This window comes from Rhipicephalus sanguineus, chromosome 6 (assembly GCF_013339695.2).
Source record: "Rhipicephalus sanguineus isolate Rsan-2018 chromosome 6, BIME_Rsan_1.4, whole genome shotgun sequence".
NCBI classification, from domain to species: domain Eukaryota; kingdom Metazoa; phylum Arthropoda; class Arachnida; order Ixodida; family Ixodidae; genus Rhipicephalus; species Rhipicephalus sanguineus.
In genome coordinates, this window is record NC_051181.1 from 100,594,563 (window position 1) to 100,613,119 (window position 18,557).

The following is an 18,557-nucleotide window of genomic DNA, read 5'->3' on the forward strand; positions in this document are numbered from 1 at the left end:
AGCACGAAGAACGTACAAGCGCGCGCATACGGCATACAGCAAGCGGCCCGGCAGTGACTCCGCGAGCCGAGTAGGTGACGCGCTGCACGCAACTAGTCAGGGACGATCGGCTCCAAATCGCGGTACCGCGCTTCGGTGAAACGGTGTCAGCTCATTGTAAAGGCGGTTAATTCACTCGTGAGCACGCAGCGGGCGTCGCTTCACAACGCGAAAAGGCTTAGTTTTGTCACCGAAGGGGTTGTTAGCACTTCAATAAAAGTGCAAAGAAAAAAAAACGGCTTGGCCGCTAAGCGCACGTTTTAAGGGCGAGTCCATATACAACGAACTACTGATATAACGACCACTTTTCGCGATACTTTCGAGTTCGTTATAAACGGGTTCGACTGTACCATAAAAAAAAAAAAGTAAAAATGTTGCTGTAGTAATTTATGTTGTTACTGCGATCTCCGAGTCTTGTGCACACCGAAAGTGTGTTATAATAATATCTGGGGTTTAACGTCCCAAAAGAAAGTGTGTTGTTAGCCAAGGCCTTAGGACCTAGGCTAAGACTAGACCTCGATCACTTTTTTTCTTCTTTATTTAAAAAGCAGACTAAAGGCAAACACTAAATTAGGTTACACATAGCGATAGATTAGTACTTGAGAGCATCTAGCACATTATTACAGACAATAGCACTATAGTCATTGAGATAATGAGGTAAATGTATCACAAATTGCAACTCCAGCAGCATAATCCAGTACAAACACGATGGCAAAGCAACTCTTTAGTACAATCCCACGAATAGCACTCGCCACTCATGCTAAAATTATCATTGCAGTGCACACTGCAAGATGGCAGAAAGTACTACTTGTGCGTTTCTATTCGATTCTTGGATAAAAATTGCATTTATCCTTGACAATGAAACAGGAGGTCAGAAAGCCGCATCTTTGCCCAGCTCTGGACAACCCGTGCCACTCACATTTCTGTAGTTGAGTTACTGTACAGTGCTACGCTGGCTTTGCCAACTTGCAAGACTAACCCTAATGATAAATAAAAAAAAAAGGCGGCGTCAACCTGATGTCGTTTATGCACGTGAGATGTGTTCCACACAAGAAACTGGACACCAGCTGAAGGGCAGTAAAGGCCAGTGATGGCATATGGAACATGAACCCTCACTCAGGGGTCGGGCAAATTTGGATTGCACTGCCGTAAAGTTTCAAAACAAGCCCCCCCACTCGCTTCCCCCCCATCAACTAGTCGAAATTACCGGCAAAGTGGACGGGGAGGCGCTTTCCTGCAACATTTTTTCGCCAGAAAAAAAAAGGGGGCAAACGAAGTGCACATGAACTTCCTAAGTAGTATTCTCGTTCACGACTAACCTGTGGCAACGTAGCCGGTGGAGGCGCTGTTGTCCGGTGAAGCAGTGGGTAAACATCTTCCAACCGAGGCTTTTTCTGCACCGGACACCTGTCGGAATAAGCAACAACGATTACACACAGCAATTTGAAGAGCCAAAGTGCATGAGCTCCACAGCCACACAACAGAATGTTCACAAAAAAAGAAAATAAAGCAAACAAAAGCGCGAGTTTCAATTCATCTGCAATCACCATGTAAGCTATAGGAGCAGTGGGGAAAACGTTCATTTTGAGCAGCCTGGGTTGTTTAATATATATAGTACTCACGGAGCGAAACACAAGAGCTTAGTGCTAAGTAATGCCCATACTTTTGCATGCACCATATCATATCAGCACAACTTCAGCTCGAACCCTTACCCCAGATCCAAGATTACCATTAGCGGTGAGATACATTGCCATACAATGTGGTTATCTCAAGTAATTGCGCGTATCATTCGTTATACCACAAACTTCAATGTCATGTTTCAACCTGTGAACGCTTCACATGAGTTCGAATACACAAGCGTTATTATATCCCACCCCCATTTTGCCATTCTCGCGCAGTCCTGGTCCATGACACATACACATTTACTGAGAAAATGAAAGCTGGCTGATAGAATGGTTAAAACAGTAAGTCATTTTGGCTCACCAGCGTCCTTTCTCGGGTTTAGAGGATAAATATCCTCATTTAGCGCACAAAACAAAGCCAAAAACCTAATGCCACTACTCTTTTGTTTAATGAACATGAAGGCTCACTTACCGGAAAGGGTTGAGACTGCATTCACGCTTCACGGGGAGACTTGTAGCACCGTTGATGGCGTTCACGCTGACCGGTTGTAGAGCTCTGGGCTGTAGACGACGCTTAACGGCCTTGCGAAGCTTGAGGATATCGTTAGGCTTCATCCATTGCGTCGTCTTTGCAGCGGTGGCATTTTCGGCGTCTTTTAAGGGGGCTGGAATAATTTAAAAGGAAAAACGCAGTATTGAGCACTGCTGCTCCAAAGCTCCGAAACTTCTCTCAGGAAATGATTCGACATGTGCGCTGACGAGAGTTCAAGTAGCGCTGCAACCAGTTATTTGGCGACAGTAACCAATTTAGACAGCGGGGACATTAATTCGTCGAGTTCCTATATTCACTTGAAGTACTGAAGGTTAAAATTCAATGGGGAGACATCACAAACGGCAGTTTGAATGACAGCATCTTACAATCACACCGAGAAAACGCGGGTTCCCCATTTTACGCTTAAGAATGTAAGAAACATCCTAGGATAGGTGAATTCGAAGATTTCAACAACCTAATAACACACGTTACCAGTCGTATCAAGTGATAAACACCGCCCGAATGCGTGAGGCTTTTGTAAGCTACGCGAATTTAAACCGGCCTGAAAAACTTACCGGATTCCATGGCTTTTTTGTTTTCCGGCAGCAAGAAAACTTTGAGTGACTTGTGATGCGGAGTGACTGATGATGCGTGATTCACGGCAGTGTTTCTGAGCTATAAGAAGACAGCAAGGTTAGTAAACATTCGGCAAAGAACGAACACACTTGGAAATACAAAGCCAAGCCCCCCACCCTCCATTGCCGCCTCTGCTGACTGACGCCGAAGCATAACAAACTACGTTTGTGAGGCAAATAAGCAAACATTTACAAGTTCCAGCGCAGCAGATTTAGCAGAAAGACACCCACCTAAGCATCTTGCTGTGCGATATTGTTCATGACTAGTTTGCAAGTAAAGTTACAACGCGACAACCGTTACAATTTGTACAATCCTGCCGCCTCAAACAAAACGATCACGCATGCCACTGTAGATGCCGCGCAGAAAATCAAAGCACTGAGCTATATATAGCTAAAAATATGAGTAAAATATTTTGCACGCATTAACAGAAAATTTTTTATGTTTAATTAGAAGTTTCAAAGTTTATAAAACACGTATTAAAGATTATAACGCGCTTACGACGCAAGCGTTGCTGCGAAGCTAACATCTATGGCGGCGTTATGATGTCTGCTATGTTTATTTTCAGTTTGTTGGCGAGTTTTTTCCTCCCTTGGTCGGCGTGTTGCCGTTGCGTTCGTTTTCTTCGCACAGGAAGAAGTCTCCGTACCTGAAAAGACCTTGGCCCAGTAGCTGATAAAGAGCGCTAAGCTGATATGCGCAGCAGATTTTACTTCCTAGTGGCTACCCAATGTGGATGACGACTGAGTCTGTGCTATCAAGCGGCTTCCTCTCGTAGCGCAATCTAGCTCATGCGAACATGGAAACGACCGCGCACGACGACGCCGGTCCTTCGACGAGTAGTGACGACTCTCAGAGCAACGAGTGCCCGAAAGAAGGCAGCCCCGTCAAGCTGAATGGAGTCAGGAAGGCGGGCCCTTACTTGCTTGGTAAGCAGCCGCGTCTGAAACGACACACTGAAGCGATAAGTGCAAAAAAAAAAAAAAAACAGCGATTGCGGGACTAACCAAACTCATCTTTAGCCTCGCAGCAGACTGAGTGCATGGTTCGGAAAAAGATGTCTCGTGGAACTGCGCGGTGTTTTTGTATTGGTGCGCAATAAGCCAACAGACGCGCCTGTAGCTTACGCAATAATTCTGGGGGGAAAAAAATACAAAGATATCTTGCTGCCGTGCTCATCATTTCGTCAATGTAACTCTCAGAAGCGATCGGAAGCCATCGCCTTATTACTGATACTAGCGCCTTCGATCAAGATCGAGCCCGATCGGAATCGAATTTCTTGATCGTGGTTGGCTGAGTGGCGTGAGATGCGGAAGGGAGCCAATCGCGGTCCAGAAATTCGATCCGGATCTAGTTTGATCGCAATCGAAAGTGGCCGTAACCTGCTTCACTAGCACGAACGGTCATGGTGCCCCACAACGCCGTGCGTTACACTTGCCATTACCGCCACGCACTTTCTATCGATTCATACCTCTTCCTGCTGGGTCAACACATTAGCTCCCTGCTGCATAACTTCCTCCTGGCTCGCTGCAAACGTCACCAATGTCACCAGAATTCACTACCTTGCTTCGTCAGTTGAATTGTTCATCGTTCTGGTTTGCTTTGCCTTGTAAAGTTCTGGCTTATGGGCTAGCGTGCTTGGTTTGTTTGAGGATCACCTCTAGGAGTCATGTAGGTTTAAGGCAACAATCATTTACGAGTTATTGGTGTAGTTCTCGGGAAGGATGCACTGCTTCATCAATAAGAATAATGTTATGTATACCAAACAGCTTGTAACAATTGCTGACCCTTTTTTAAGCCCACAGTGGAATTAGGCTCACCTTGCAAATGTATTGCTCAACATTGCTTTCTTTGTACACTTGACACACATGAAAAAACACTCATTACTATCATGCCAGAACCCATACCTTGACATGTTTTCCTGAAGGGCGTCTCTTGTTTTTACATGACTATAGCGGATATGTTGGGCCTGTTGTTTAGAATTAAGCACAAGTGGGTTCATAGCTGCCACGTCGCATGTCCAGCCCATAAATACGGTGCTGTGTCTATAAGTTTTGCCTTTATGATAAGTTCTATCGTTCACTACCTCTTAACAGCTTCGTTATCAAACCAGCTGTCTAGCCGTATCGGCCACCATAGGTGGCCCACAATATTCTCAAACATGCTACCAACACTTCATATTTTTGGCACGGCCATGAACAAGAACATGTAAGGATCACCATCACATCTATTTTGTTATGATGGCAGTCGTACCGACTCCTCTGTAGACTGGCTCTTTGGGCCATTTTTGAAGTATCATAAATAAATGACAATCTGTGCTGCCTTTCAGCACCCAACACAGAGTTCTTGCAGTGATGCAAGGAGGGGGTGCAAAGAAGTGGTTCCCCTTCTTTCCTCAACTGTAATTGCTATAACTTGCACCACAAATACTACCACACAGCTGTCTCATTTTCACCTTTTAACTTGGTTTTGCTAGGTTGAGATCAAGCATTTTTCTTTGTTTCCAGCAGTTCAGGCCATTTGATATCTTTCAGTTTTATAGACATGTGTTGTCCACCTTAATGTGACAAAATTAGAACAAAAGCTATCTTACCATTAATTTGCACATCCTGATGTGCATTTCAGCACTTTGCATATGTTATGTATTTGTGTTCATTCCATCTTTATGGTTTTGGAATAAGGTGTGAACTCCTGCTCAAAAGTTATGTTTTATTTTATCTTACGTTTTCGTCTATAGTTGCCCACATCCTACCATCACTGAGTACTCTGCTATCAATGCAGGTCCAAAGTTGGGAACATCGCCAGTGTGCAGCATTACGCAGTGCTTGGCCAAGAAGGAAGGCACCGACGACTTTTACACCATTAAGGTAAATGACCCTTTGTTGCTCCAGTGGATCACAGTGTGCGTGTAAACATTTGAAGTTAAAATAGCGTCAGCAATTACACATTCAACTTCATATTTAACTGCACTCGTCATGCACATGCCGTGAAAGCTTATTTTGCTAGCTGTGGAAGCGGCAAGGTCGTAAAGTTTCTGCATACGCGTTTATGTGTTTCCTAGAACGCTACTGTGTGTGACTGTGACGACGTGTGGCTGTGTTGTTTTCAGGTTCTCATCATACGAAGCCCGGAGGAAGAGACCCAGGAGGACCGCCAGGGCAAAATGCTACTGCACACCGAGTATTCACTGCTCTCCATGCTTCACGATCAGGACGGTGTTGTGCACCACCACGGAATATTTAAGGCAAGTTTGCGATGGTGTCGTTCAGTTCGTTGTCTCTTTAGATTTCTTTATATATGTATTTTGGGGGTTTGGCAACAAAGCACATGTACTAAAGATGACTGAAAGAACATAGAGTAATTCAAATAATATACTTGACACCGATGTTGTGAAAGCTATGCGAGGTATTGTGCTCGTAGAAGTCTCAATCCACCTGCATTTTGGTGCAGTTGTTATTATTCTGCGACTCTTTCTACAGAATAACATAACACGTTACAACTGCAACTTCAAGATGTAAAGTTTTATTTACGCGCCTTTTGTTTATTCGTGCAGCTTTGTGTTTGTAGTGTGCGACATGTTGCTTTGCACAAACAGTACACTGCGCTCACTGGTCGTAACATTGGGCTCCTTGATTCTTAGAAGGTGCGCTCACATTTGCAGTGTGTACCTAATAATTATATGCCATTCTTTGCCACATAAAAGCACGAGAATAAATTTTTCATCGAATCATATGGTACACACCTGTTCCTTCCTTTCATGTGTGATGCGATGTTTTTTAGTTGCCAATGCTTAGCAGTGAGATAAGCTACCACAATTTGCAGCATTGCCTCCTATGTGTTAAACTAGGTTTATACATAATTGTATATTTGCTAACCTGAAGCCATTACATGGTCACTCCAATGCTGCTGATGAGTTTCTCGGACATTATTCCGATTAGCCGGATACATTTACGCTTTTCGAAATGTTTATCACGAATGACGCTGATGCGTGTGAACATGGGCACAACATTAAACAGCCAGACAACACAAGTGCCTGCTTCTCTACCTTGTATTGTTATTTCCACTCCTTGCCTTCTTTCATGATGAACTTCTGCCAACTAGCTCAGCCTTCTGTTGCTCTAGGAGGTTCGATTGTGCAATAACTGTCATGCCTTCCATTCTACACCCCAGGACCGTGCTTGGGAGATGCGAGAGACCACAGATGGCCTGGTGTATACGGGACGGCAGCAGCAGCGCCTGTGCCTGGTGCTTGACTGCCTGTGCAGGCACGACTTCGGCACGGCCACGGTCGACCTGGTGAATCTGCAGCACTATGTCATCCGCGAGAAGCGCCTGCAGGAACGGGAGGCCCTCTTCATCTTCCAGGATATTGTGCGCATCGTCACCGCTCTGCACAAGGTCAGTTCAATTAAAAATTGAGCTAACTTTTGGGGCTTTTTGTGCCAAAATTAGGATACAATTAAAAGGCGCACCTATAGATTACTCTTTCCTGCCCGTGGTTCTTTCATGTGCACCCAATTTTAAGCGCACATGTGTTTTTGCATTTTTCCCACTTCGAAATGTTGCTGTAGGAGGGGATCAAACCCATGCCACTGAGCCATAACAATGGGTGGTCAGTTCCGTGACAATGCCCCTTTGATGCAAACTATGTCATGTTTCGGTTATTCTTGATGTGTCCAACCCGTTTTTGCCAAGGGCAATTACCTCGCTCTTTGTTTTCGGTCTGAAATGCTCTTAGAAATGGCGAATGAGACTCACGTGAGTGCAAGCTTACAGAATGGCATTTACGTTGCCCCATGCGTATATAGCCAATAGATGGTTGCTTGCCAATAAAGGAAAGCTTCCCCAGTGAGGCATGCCAAGGAATAAAGTTTAGCTCACCATGCAGGCCGGCATACCACACATGTCGGACATTAAAGCCTAGTTTGTTTATGGGTGCAGCACCCTGAAACGAAGCTGACTGTTCAGAGCAATCATTGTGGTCCCATGAACATTAACACTGCTATAAAGGAAGGTAGAAGCTTTGTTTTATTTCACAGGTGTAGGCAGTCTGCCCGCACTGAGCAGAAGTGTGGGCTGACTGCCTGCTGAGAGTGCAGCAAGAGCTAGAAAAGCCCACATTCGAGCAATGCCATGAGCCAGCAGTGGACCTGCTTAAACATCTTCGCTCACTTTGCAACATCAGTTGTCAGATCAGCGTACATCTGTGAAGGAATTTTCTTATTGCGTTAGTGATAGGACTGTCAAATTGGAAAATGCTGTCTGTGAAAGAGTGAGGCCACAGAAACGCGGGAGAGAGAAATGGTGGCAAGAGAGAGGAAGGATGGCAGCATCGAAGTGGCACTTTGTCTCGGCTGGAACGTGTGCGCGCCGCGCTCCTACGAGTACAACTACTGGGATCGCCTGCTAACGAACAGTGTATGTCTCATCTCTCTGTTTGGAAACTGAATATATGCACTATGGAAAAGCTACTGCACTCTTTGTTATAGCAGCTGGTCCACACATAGTGTCTCAAGAGAATGTGTGGTACATGTTGCGTTAGGTCATTAATCGGCGGTATGGTGCTTCGTCTCGGCTCTCGTGGCAAGCTGTACCAGTCAACATGTCGCTTCCCTTCATCAGCTGCTACACTATCCATCGGTCTTGCTTCTCCCACTGCTTGATGCAGACGTGCGTGCATTGCAGTCTCAGGAGCACGGAAGTGACGTGACGTGACGTGACGGGACGGGACGGAAGCGGGAGTTGACGTCAAGGGCTAAAGGGAGATTTGAATTGAACACCGAAAAACGATCCATAGGCTAAAACCGGGCCCCTCCCCCAAAGTAATGCTCACGTGTTTCTTCCTTGCCTGTAACATACTGCAAGGAATTGCAGTGTGAAATTCCTCCCTGTTTCTTGGCATTCACTCACTCTTTCTTGCATTCTCGTGCAGTTGAACATAGTTCACCGAGACCTGAAACTGGGCAACATGGTTTTCGACAAGCGGAAACGGAAGGTCACCATCACGAACTTTTGCCTCGGCAAGCACCTCATCAATGAGAACGACCTTCTCAAGGACCAACGCGGAAGTCCCGCCTACATCAGCCCCGACGTGCTCAGCGGTAGGTGGGAGTGTTGCTGCATGACTGTATGTGTGCGTGTGCTTTGTTCCATTAGCCACACCCAAAGTTTGGAAGGTGCTGTCATTTTTCATACCCAGTTCGTGCACGGTGTTGAATGTCGCTTGTTGAATGCTTACGTTAGGCGCACTTCACTCATTTTTCATGTCATTTAAGGGGACACCCACTTGAAACACTAAATCAGTTTAGACTGATCAATTATTCTTTGAGAATTCCATTGTCATTAATTTTGGATTCAAAAGTTCTTTATCAGAAGAAAAAGCGAAGTGACATTTCATAAGCAATGCCCTCCACCCCCTCCCTGCTTTGTGAGAAAGGAAATGTTAGGCGTATGACTCAGTCATTGAATTGTGGGCACTAAGCTGTGCCCCATAACAGGAGGTAGAAAATAGTGCCTTTTTCCATCTTATCTGAACCACTGTATCTATTGTATTGTCATTGAAATAAACATAATGTTGGATCATCCTAGTCTTTTTGAAATATTGACTGCCACCTCTTTGGAATTTAAATAGAGGTTTAGTGTTCTTGCAGATTTGAAGTAAGTGTACTATTAAAACCGAATAATGCTACGCAACACTTTAGTATTTCTGCACACAATGTGCCTGGTTTATTTTAGTTAAGCGACCGGACTGCATAGAGTGCCTGCAACCTAAGGCAAATGAAAGTATTCGAGGTGTTCTTTCTGCCACACAACAATAATCATCATTTGGCTTGCTTGCTTTCTGATGAACTCTTTGCTCACTGCTTTCCTATCAAGAGTGCTGTGTCACGCTGATACCCACCTGTCGTTCGCGACCGGGAAGTACTGGGTGCACCATGATAACCGAAGGACAGCACACGAGATAGATGACGATTGTTGTGTGGCAGAAATACTTTTTCTTTTTGTCGGAGTGCAGCTAAGCAAGGACTCACTTAAGACATGCTTAATTCTGTCATAAATTGTCGCCATGATACCTTGTTGCAAAGAGTGGATGGAAGAGGGCCATGAAGCTATTGAGTGTGGTGATGTTGTCTGCCTTACAGGAAAGCCCTACCTGGGCAAGCCGAGTGACATGTGGGCGCTGGGTGTGGTGCTATTCACCATGCTTTACGGACAGTTCCCGTTCTACGACTCCAACCCACAGGAACTGTTTAGGAAAATCAAGGCTGCTGAATTCACCTTACCCAAGTGAGTGTCATTTTATCAAGGCATACACTGCCACAGCTTAACAATGCCTTTGAAGTCCATAGTGCAGGATGGATATAAAGCAGCAACTACTATCATGTGCACTTGTGGTTCGCATTAGGGTAAACCAGTAAGACGCTTAAACATTGCATTCAGCCTATGATATTGCGGACCCCCTAGAGACCACGAAATCTTCCAGAAATTCCAATGGCAGGGTTTCAGCATCCTAAATTTTTGATGTCTTTGTACATTGGCTCTATGAGGTATGTGGTGGTGCAGCAAAGGTGCCTGAATTATAAAACGTGTCCGAAAAATTAGTCGTTGACCATATGTCGTTGACACTCCTATTGGAGCTGGAAGTCCAAACACCAGGCTGTGTTCGGGATTTGCAGAGAGCTTCAGCTTTTTCTCGTATATCGTGGTCCATAAACTTCCGCGACCACACATACATACTTGGGTACTGAGAGCAACTGTCTTGTACACCATCTAACAGTACAGCGATTGAGGCGTCAACACCTACTACTTCTTCGCGCAGGGAGTCGCCACTTTCGGAGAACACACGGATGATCATTCACAAGCTGCTCGTCCTCAACCCCAAGCAGAGGATGAAGGCCGGCGAGGTGCTCGAGTCTGTCGCAAGCACGTTGGCCGTGTGGTATGTTTCAGCTCACAGAACGTGTCGAGGCGGCACGCTGCTTGGGCCGTTCTATTCAATGATTGGTCCCTTCTAGTGGACATTGTGCACTGTGTGTTGCTCTAACTGAAACTGTTCTTTGGTATTCGTGTTGCCTGCTTTCATCTATCCCATTCCATCTGAGGCGCAGATATGTTCTTGCGCTTAAGCCAGGGCCTCTGATTGTTTCATTTTAACTCCCAGGCACGAACTATGCAAAGTGACCCAGAGAGACAATGCAGAAAAGAGATTCGGTGCACAAATTATTCATTGGGTAGTGAATAAACGAACGCAGTGCTGCGGTCATAACAGTGGACAGCCAACCGTTAGCCAACATTAGTCTATGGTGGTAAAATGTCTGTGGATACAGCGACTAGCTAAGCAAGGTCTTTACTCGAGGCATGAATTTACTTAGAAATTGCTGTCAGCATTATCATGCACAATTGTCATGACCGTTACAGAAAGTAGGTGCAAGAGAACTCGAATGACACCGTCTTCAGCAGACACATTAAAAAGTTTTAGTGTACATAACGAACTGATTTATAGAAGTTGACAGCACCGCAAACTATACATTGCACATACACTGATGGATAGATTCACAAAGTGGTATTCCGGAAGCATATTTAATATCATCTTCCTATTGCTCCAAAAGAATTTGCTCTTGGGCTAGTTGGCAGTACATATTCTTGGGCACTGAGTCTGTGCAGCAGGAAAAAATGGAAACAAGAAAGGAACGCGGAAGCATTGTGGACAGTGCCAGTCCACGCCGTTTCCGCTTTTCTTTCCTGTCTTCGTTTATTTGCACTGCACAAACTTTGTATTCCTATCGCTGTCACCACCTATCATTTTTCTGAAAACACTACTTTCAATTCATAGCACTTCACTTTTTTTTTTCTAGAGAACATTGCATGCGAGCGCCACTAGCTCAACTTAGAGAGCACCGTGACCACAGCTGGTGTTTTGCAGCTTATACTGAATGCGATGGTATGCCAGATGCATTTCTAGCAGGTGGAAAGAGACTTTGTTCGCATTAATATAGTAATACAAAACACGTTTTTCCTAATTAAGTTACCAGCTGTGAAAAGCTGCTCATGGTGTGGCGTTCATGGTCGTGATGTAGTCACGTCTACAGTGCATCTCACCATGAGCATTGGTGTCTGGTCTGTTCTGGCAGTTCTAAACAATGTGGGCTTCTCTGTTTGAGCAGACTTAGCAATGTTTCATTTGCATGTGTGCACGTGCTTAGCAGCTTCTCCTGTTTCGACAGGAATTCTCTGGCCACCAGTGGAAAGCCTCTACAAGTTGTGCCAGACATCGACGACAACGACAACGCGCGTGGCGAGGAAGCCGACGCGCACAAGAGTCCAGAGCAGTCCGCCTCGGCAAGTGCAGCCGCAACACCGTCCTTCTCCTCCAGCCTGGCGGAGCTGCAGCACCCTTCGGGAAGCAACGTGGGGGACTTCATCTTCGGCACGCGCCTCAGCATCGGTCACGCGCCACACACTCACAAGCCCCCCGTAGTTGGTCCCCCCGCCAAGAGGAGGCAGCCTGGCGTGCTGTCCATACAACGAGTACACGAGGACGCCCGGCCCCTGACCGCCATAGAAAGCATGCAGTACCACAACATGCTGCGTCACACAGCCTCCTCCTCGAGTTCTTCGTCGTCCTGATGCCCGCACTGACGGTGGGGCGAGAAAACGTCCGATATCGGTGTGAAACCTCGTACAAAAAGCTTGTGAAAATGGCAGCAGCATCTGTACTACCTTTTGGATCTTCGTTATCACCACACAGTAATCGTCATCGGTCTTGCTTGCGCTTCCTTTCGTGAAAACTCTGAGCCCCCAACTTATTTGTCAGGAATACTGTGTTACGTTCATAGTGCGCGTGCTTTTTTTGATTGAGAAGTACAAGGTGTGCAGCATTATAGAAGCGAAAGACACTGATGGTAGCCACGATTATTATTTAGGCCATGTGGGCTCAAGATGAGCCTCAAACGGTGCAGTCATCTTTTTGAGAATTTGCCGCGATTTGCCAGACTGTAGACGCTCAGGACGAAAATGCAGCGCAAGCTACACAACCACTTGTTGTCATATTGCACTTTCACTCGTTTGTATCATAAGCATCATTCCCTGCTTCCGCGTGTCCCGTTACCTGTACAGTAATACCGCATTGTAATGAAGTTATGTTTGACGCAAAAAAATACCTCACTTACTTCCTACCTTTGATACAAGTGTAAGTTTGTTGTGCGTGGACATCGGTGTGAAGAACGTTAGGCTTTTTTCGTTGTACATATGATAACTCTTTTTGTCTGGGTTTGTTGTGCCGTGGTTCAGCTGTAGTTTAGGATAGTGGCAGCTGCAGCTGCACGTGGGTGTTCAGGACAGCGGTGCTGCTTTAGACTGTTCCAACAACAGAGCTACTGTTGTTGGAACATACGTCACCTGCACGCGTATATGGTGCATTCAGCTACACTGTGGAATGTTGCACTGCGAATCCAATAGATTGCAGCCTTTAACTCACCGGGATTCATTGATCTTATGCCACTGTTCGTTGTGACGTCTTGTTGTTCTCACTACTCCAGCTGTCACATTTACTGAATACCGTGATGTGGTGAAGCGAATGGATGCATATGCTTTCATTACGCTATAGAATTTAGTTGCACCACTATCGGCTGGTAAGCTGGGTCCTAGTTACAACAGAAAAATGAGCCAGATTGTTTGAGTAGTTTGGCACATATAAAGCAGTGGATAAACATACAATTCACACTCCATCTCTATGTGTCGAGGCAGCCAGGTTCGAATCTAGTAAAATGCTTGAGGCCCGTGTACTGAGATTCATGTGCACGTTAAAGAACTCAAGGTGGTCGAAATTTCCAGAGCCCTCCACTACGGCATCCCTCATCATCATATCGTGGTTTCAGGATGCTTAACCCCAGCATTTGTTATATATCAAATCTAGTAATTCTGCCTAAGCAGGAAGCAGAGTTCTCTACAGTCACCATCTTTTTTTACTTCTCTTTGGGCAGTCAGAACCTCAATAGGAATGAATGCTACAACGAACTGGTCACACTTACTATAGGGTGCTAAGTGTCCATACTGCACCAAAATGGAGTGTACCGCATTATATGGACATGTCTAACTTTGTAAACAATCGGAACGTTCTCGTCTCCTACACCACGTCAGCTTCCTTCCACTACAGTGCCACGACCAGTCGTGATCACCTGTTGTTTCTTAGTCTTAGCCGTAACTTTAGTACAGTAATTAATGGCTGGTGACAAAGTTCCGAGTGAAACGATTATATTCCCTTAAGGGACCAACAACTGGCCAGAACGTGTGATGAGATCCCGACAGAAATGAAAACACTGTGAAATACAGTGACAGATCCCAGCATCCTTTTCGTGTTGTAAGCAGGATTCATATTTTTAAATCGTGTTTAAAAGTAGCAAAAAACCGGTACGTCACACATCCTAGTGGAAGAGCCTTGAAGCTCAATTGTGGAGTCGATCAATTTGCTGTACGTATGTGTAGTCACGTAGTCTGATGCTGTCGTGTGCACCATAATTAGTGCTCAAAATTGGAGTGTGTATGTTATTATATATCCCCGCTCTATTCTGTGCTGTTTACGAGGTAAAAGGAATTGCACGGTGAGAAGCGGCGCTGCCTTCGCGGCAGCCAGTGGACTATGTTGAGCCGCAGCGCATGTGCGCGGAGTGCACGCATGCGTAGTGAACCGCCGCGTGGAACACGAACTGCTCTCGCGCTCACTGTTTGCAGCATGTGTTGTCGCTTTTGTTTACGACTTCATATTTGCCGCATGTAGAAAAATCCTGATTACAAATGTCTCGCGGCGTTTTATATGTTACCATTCCGTGATTAGGCACACTGACTGGTAATCCTTCCATTGCGTTTAAGAAAATGGGTGCCATAAATATTGGTTGTCGGTCCCTTTGATAAAGATGGTTAAAGTGTATTTTGCGGTATTTCATTCTACTTAGAATTGTTTGGAAGGTGCTAGGGTGAAACGATAACTGGTGTAATCTCTCTGCTGCTGATGATAATGTTCTTCATTACAGAGGTTCTTGTAACATAGTTGTTCCTTACCCAACTTTTTTTCGCGCGGTCTTTTTGTGAAGGAAAAAGGCTACCACAGGAGAGTACTGGTTGAAGTGCAGCTATTTTTTTGCGCTTGTCAAAAGCTTCGTCATTTAGTGAGACATTTTTTGTATATTCAGTGCCCCTTGTATCATACTTGTTGTACATGTTTTTCTTTTCTTCTCATACACATGTATCGAAGTTGGACATGCCAAGGATGTAGATTCAAAAAGCAGTGATGATGTGATGATTAGTGTTATCAAATCGCTGGTGCAGCCTGTTTTTTCTTTCCTCCCATTGTCAGCTCACATCCAGCTTCCTAGCAGGCATGCCGTGTGGAGGTTTTCCAATTCTCTCTAAATCGGCACATTCAAAGCTGTATCACAAGTGCTCTATCACAGATTGATACATAGCACACAGCTCGATTACTGAAAATTAAATAATAAATGAAACTGTAAACAATTGTAAAAACCATTTCATGTTTACATTCACCTTTCCCTCAGACCTTAAAGCTTCGCATGCTTTGTCGTCATCTGGACTTCTGTACGTTGCTGGACTTTGTGAATTCTAAAAAAACATTTGCAAAACAGTTCAGAGGGTCTACTAAACTTTGTGTAAAGGCTTTTACTAAATATCAGCTGTGAAATGTTTTTTACTTGACCTACTTCCACTTTGTTTTTGTTTTTATTTTCCAGTGTAGGAGACTTGCAGTATACTGCATGTGTCGTACTTTTCACAAAAGACACACACCTCTCTCCCCCCCCTCTTTTATTTTATTTTTTTTTTACAGAAGTGGTGACCCTGTAATGACAGTCAAGAAAAAAAACATTGATAATTTCTTGTAATTTCACTCGTTGTTTTAAGCTTGAATGAATTGTTTTATCATTTGCTGAACTTTGTATGGTGCTGTGTAATCACGAGGGTCATCATTTCATATCATTTCTTGCAAGTTTCATCTCGTAATAAATTCATCAATCTTTTTTTTTCCCGATGTGCTTATGAAATTGACATTTGTTGTATAGTTTTGCAAATGCTCTGAAATGAGAAGTTTGTATAAATGCCATTTGCTACCTCCGTCTGTTTACTGTTTTACTGCGCTTGAGACGGGTAGTATCAAGTGCATCTATTCTGGGGGTCACATTCTGGCATATATACCAAGCGCTAGATACTTAGGAGTTCCATGACACACGACTTTATCGTAAAAGCTAATGGCTGATTTCCATTCGTGTTGTTGACATCACTTGCTTATTTTCATAATAAGGCCGTAGTGCATCTTTGCAGCAAGACACCTCATGAAAATCTCTATTTATTGCATTTCCCATTACTCTGGTGGAACGGTTCTTCATTTCAGTTACAGAAAGTAGGCGACTGAACATTAGGAAGCGGATAATTCCTCAATCTGATAGTCGTCAGCTACTTCAAGAAAACGTGCTACCAAGAGTCTCAACAAGCTCTCGATATTTTTGCTCAAGTGGTTCATAGTCAGGCTATCCTCACAACTGCAAAGCCATGAGGTCGCCAAAGCTATGGTCACAACATCATTATAGACAAATATTAGTAGCCTCACATCGACATACTATAACTATTCTATATATGATCAAACTTCAAAAGGTAAGCCCAGAACAATGCACACATATTGTGTATTTCAGGGTTTTGCTTTTTAACTCCCCACAATTTCAGTAAAATTGCCAATTGTTATTTTCATTTATACTTTTCAGGTGCTTCTTTGAAGCACCTCGAAAAGTACCTTTGAAACGTTTGAAAGTGATTAGGATGCAGCTACGTTTTCTACAAGCGGTCAATAGATTATTTTACGGATGGCTTTCGGTGCCGCCATACTGGGCTGTTAACCTTGCAGTTCCTGATCTTGAAAAACTAAATGAGCAGCGCTATGGTGGGTGTATACACATGAAAAATGCTGGGTTGGTGCATCCTGCATTTCCTGACCTTATCGTATAAGTTCACAAGCCACAAACGCAAGTTGACAGCCCAAGATGGTGGTGCCCATATATCTTGCATAAAACAGTCTATACGGACACATATGAAATGTATGGTGTCACAATTTCATTGTCCCGAAATTTCACATTGAAACATTTTACATGTCACACTGCGTGCAGAACCGTGGCAGTATTAAAAAACACAAATTCAGCCAATTGGCCGTTCCTCTGGTTGCTGCAAGCGAATTCCCATTATTTATCGGCATCAAACTCGCGCTAATTCAGAGTTATTTGACAGTACCATGCTTTATTATTCGGTTATGAACATTGAAGTACGCCGGGTTCGAAGAGCTACAATTGTGCGACGCAAAAGTGGCACAGTCCACATCGTATACATCAGCATCCAACACATTTTGTGCCTTTTCATGCCTTTGTGTTTATACACAGTCAAACCTTAAATGGGCCCTGCAACACTTTTCCAAGTAATCGTCTAATGGCTTCATTAAAAGAGCTTACTGCCTCATGAATCGACTGCCGCAAAAGAATTTTAGAATCCAACAAGTACGAGCGGAGTTACATGGATTTGTCGCACGTTTCAAGCGCTTTTTCTCTCCTTTCGTACCAGTGAGTGCACTGAAAGCTACGCAGAAGGACGATGACAAGGGAGCAAGAAGATGCGTCTGTTGGTCAGCGCGCGTGATGGCTTTGAGCACTTTCTTTTTTATTGCGATAGCAATTATATGGACACTCTCGGCTGGTTTTTGCCGTCGGCGTTGCCGTCATGTCCCGTATATGTATATGTATAAAAGCCGCAAAGAAAAATACTTTAAAAATGATTTCCGCCGCGCGGAATCGAACGGGCGACCTCTCGCTCCGCAGCTCACGGCGTTAGACGGCTAGGCCACGAACAGTAAGTACCGTCTTTCAGCATGCTAACGGCGAGCTATTTATATACACCATTTACTTCAGCGTGCTTTCTTGCTCACCAGCGAGATGGCGCGAAGTGCGCGAGGGGCGCGCTTTGAAGGTCATCGCCCCGCTCGTAGAGTTGCGCGCGCACCTTCGTGCACTTTGCCCTACAGGGCGTGGTCGCTGCGTGCGTGCTTACCTCGTGGTGGGGGGAGGGGGAGTTGTGTGTCTTGTGCTTTCACCGCACTGACAGAGCGTACGAAGGTCACCTTGCTCGCTACAGCGGCCGCGTTTGCAAAACGAGCACGCTGTTCAAACAGAAATAAGTAACAACTGTGACACTTGATAGTTCGCACTCGTCCTGTGTGTTCTTTTCGTGCGTCCTTTGCGCTTGAGCGACGCGCTGGAAATTTCGAGCTGCTGTTTTTCGCGCTACATTCCAATTTGTTGCTATCGCATTCATTGCTTCGCCATTGCGGCGAAACTGTGACTCATTTTTCTTTGAACACGAGGCTTACTTTCAGTGTGTTCGCGAGCGAGCGCGGGCACGTGGCGACATCATGCGGCGGCCGCTGTAACTATGCAGCTCGCGATGCTGGCCATGGACTTTGTGTTTATGGCGCGTAATTTGGGTTTATGGCGTCATTTGACGAGAGAAGGGGAACGATTCTAGCCGACTGAGAATTACTGTAAATTCCAGGCCGCTGCTGCGCTATAATGTTTGGCTCGCGTGCTCTCGGGAGCCCCGGCTACCGATCGGCAGCGTTTTCTGACCACGCTGAAAAAGTGTTGCAAGGCGCCATAATAAATCTCGATTTAACGAAATCCTCTATGTAA

General features: G+C 44.9%; 2 protein-coding genes across 2 annotated transcripts in view; one reads left to right on the forward strand and one right to left on the reverse strand.

Annotated features, from left to right (window-relative positions):
• LOC119396029 (protein downstream neighbor of Son) overlaps positions 1-3,186 on the reverse strand; it is a 41,473-nt gene extending 38,287 nt beyond the window's left edge. The window contains exons 1-4 of the mRNA XM_037663069.2: positions 3,060-3,186; positions 2,769-2,868; positions 2,134-2,326; positions 1,359-1,446 (exon numbers count right to left, since the gene is read on the reverse strand). Coding sequence (XP_037518997.1) covers positions 1,359-1,446; positions 2,134-2,326; positions 2,769-2,778 — 291 coding nt within the window. The 5' untranslated portion in view covers positions 2,779-2,868; positions 3,060-3,186. The remainder of the gene's footprint in view (positions 1-1,358; positions 1,447-2,133; positions 2,327-2,768; positions 2,869-3,059) is intronic.
• Positions 3,187-3,358: 172 nt separating this feature from the next.
• LOC119396030 (serine/threonine-protein kinase 40) lies at positions 3,359-15,948 on the forward strand. The gene is made up of 8 exons (XM_037663070.2): positions 3,359-3,755; positions 5,608-5,693; positions 5,936-6,070; positions 6,997-7,224; positions 8,759-8,927; positions 9,969-10,113; positions 10,646-10,765; positions 12,051-15,948. Exons 1-8 carry the CDS (start codon positions 3,626-3,628, stop codon positions 12,451-12,453), a joined length of 1,416 nt encoding a protein of 471 aa, XP_037518998.1. The 5' UTR covers positions 3,359-3,625; the 3' UTR covers positions 12,454-15,948.
• The last annotated feature ends 2,609 nt before the right edge of the window (positions 15,949-18,557 follow it).

Coding starts and splice junctions, on each gene's coding strand:
- LOC119396030 (XM_037663070.2), top strand. CDS start 3,626: ATGGAAACGACCGCGCACGACGACGCCGGTCCTTCGACGAGTAGTGAC. Junction 7,225..8,758: donor TCGTCACCGCTCTGCACAAG/GTCAGTTCAATT, acceptor ATTCTCGTGCAG/TTGAACATAGTTCACCGAGA. Junction 8,928..9,968: donor CAGCCCCGACGTGCTCAGCG/GTAGGTGGGAGT, acceptor TCTGCCTTACAG/GAAAGCCCTACCTGGGCAAG.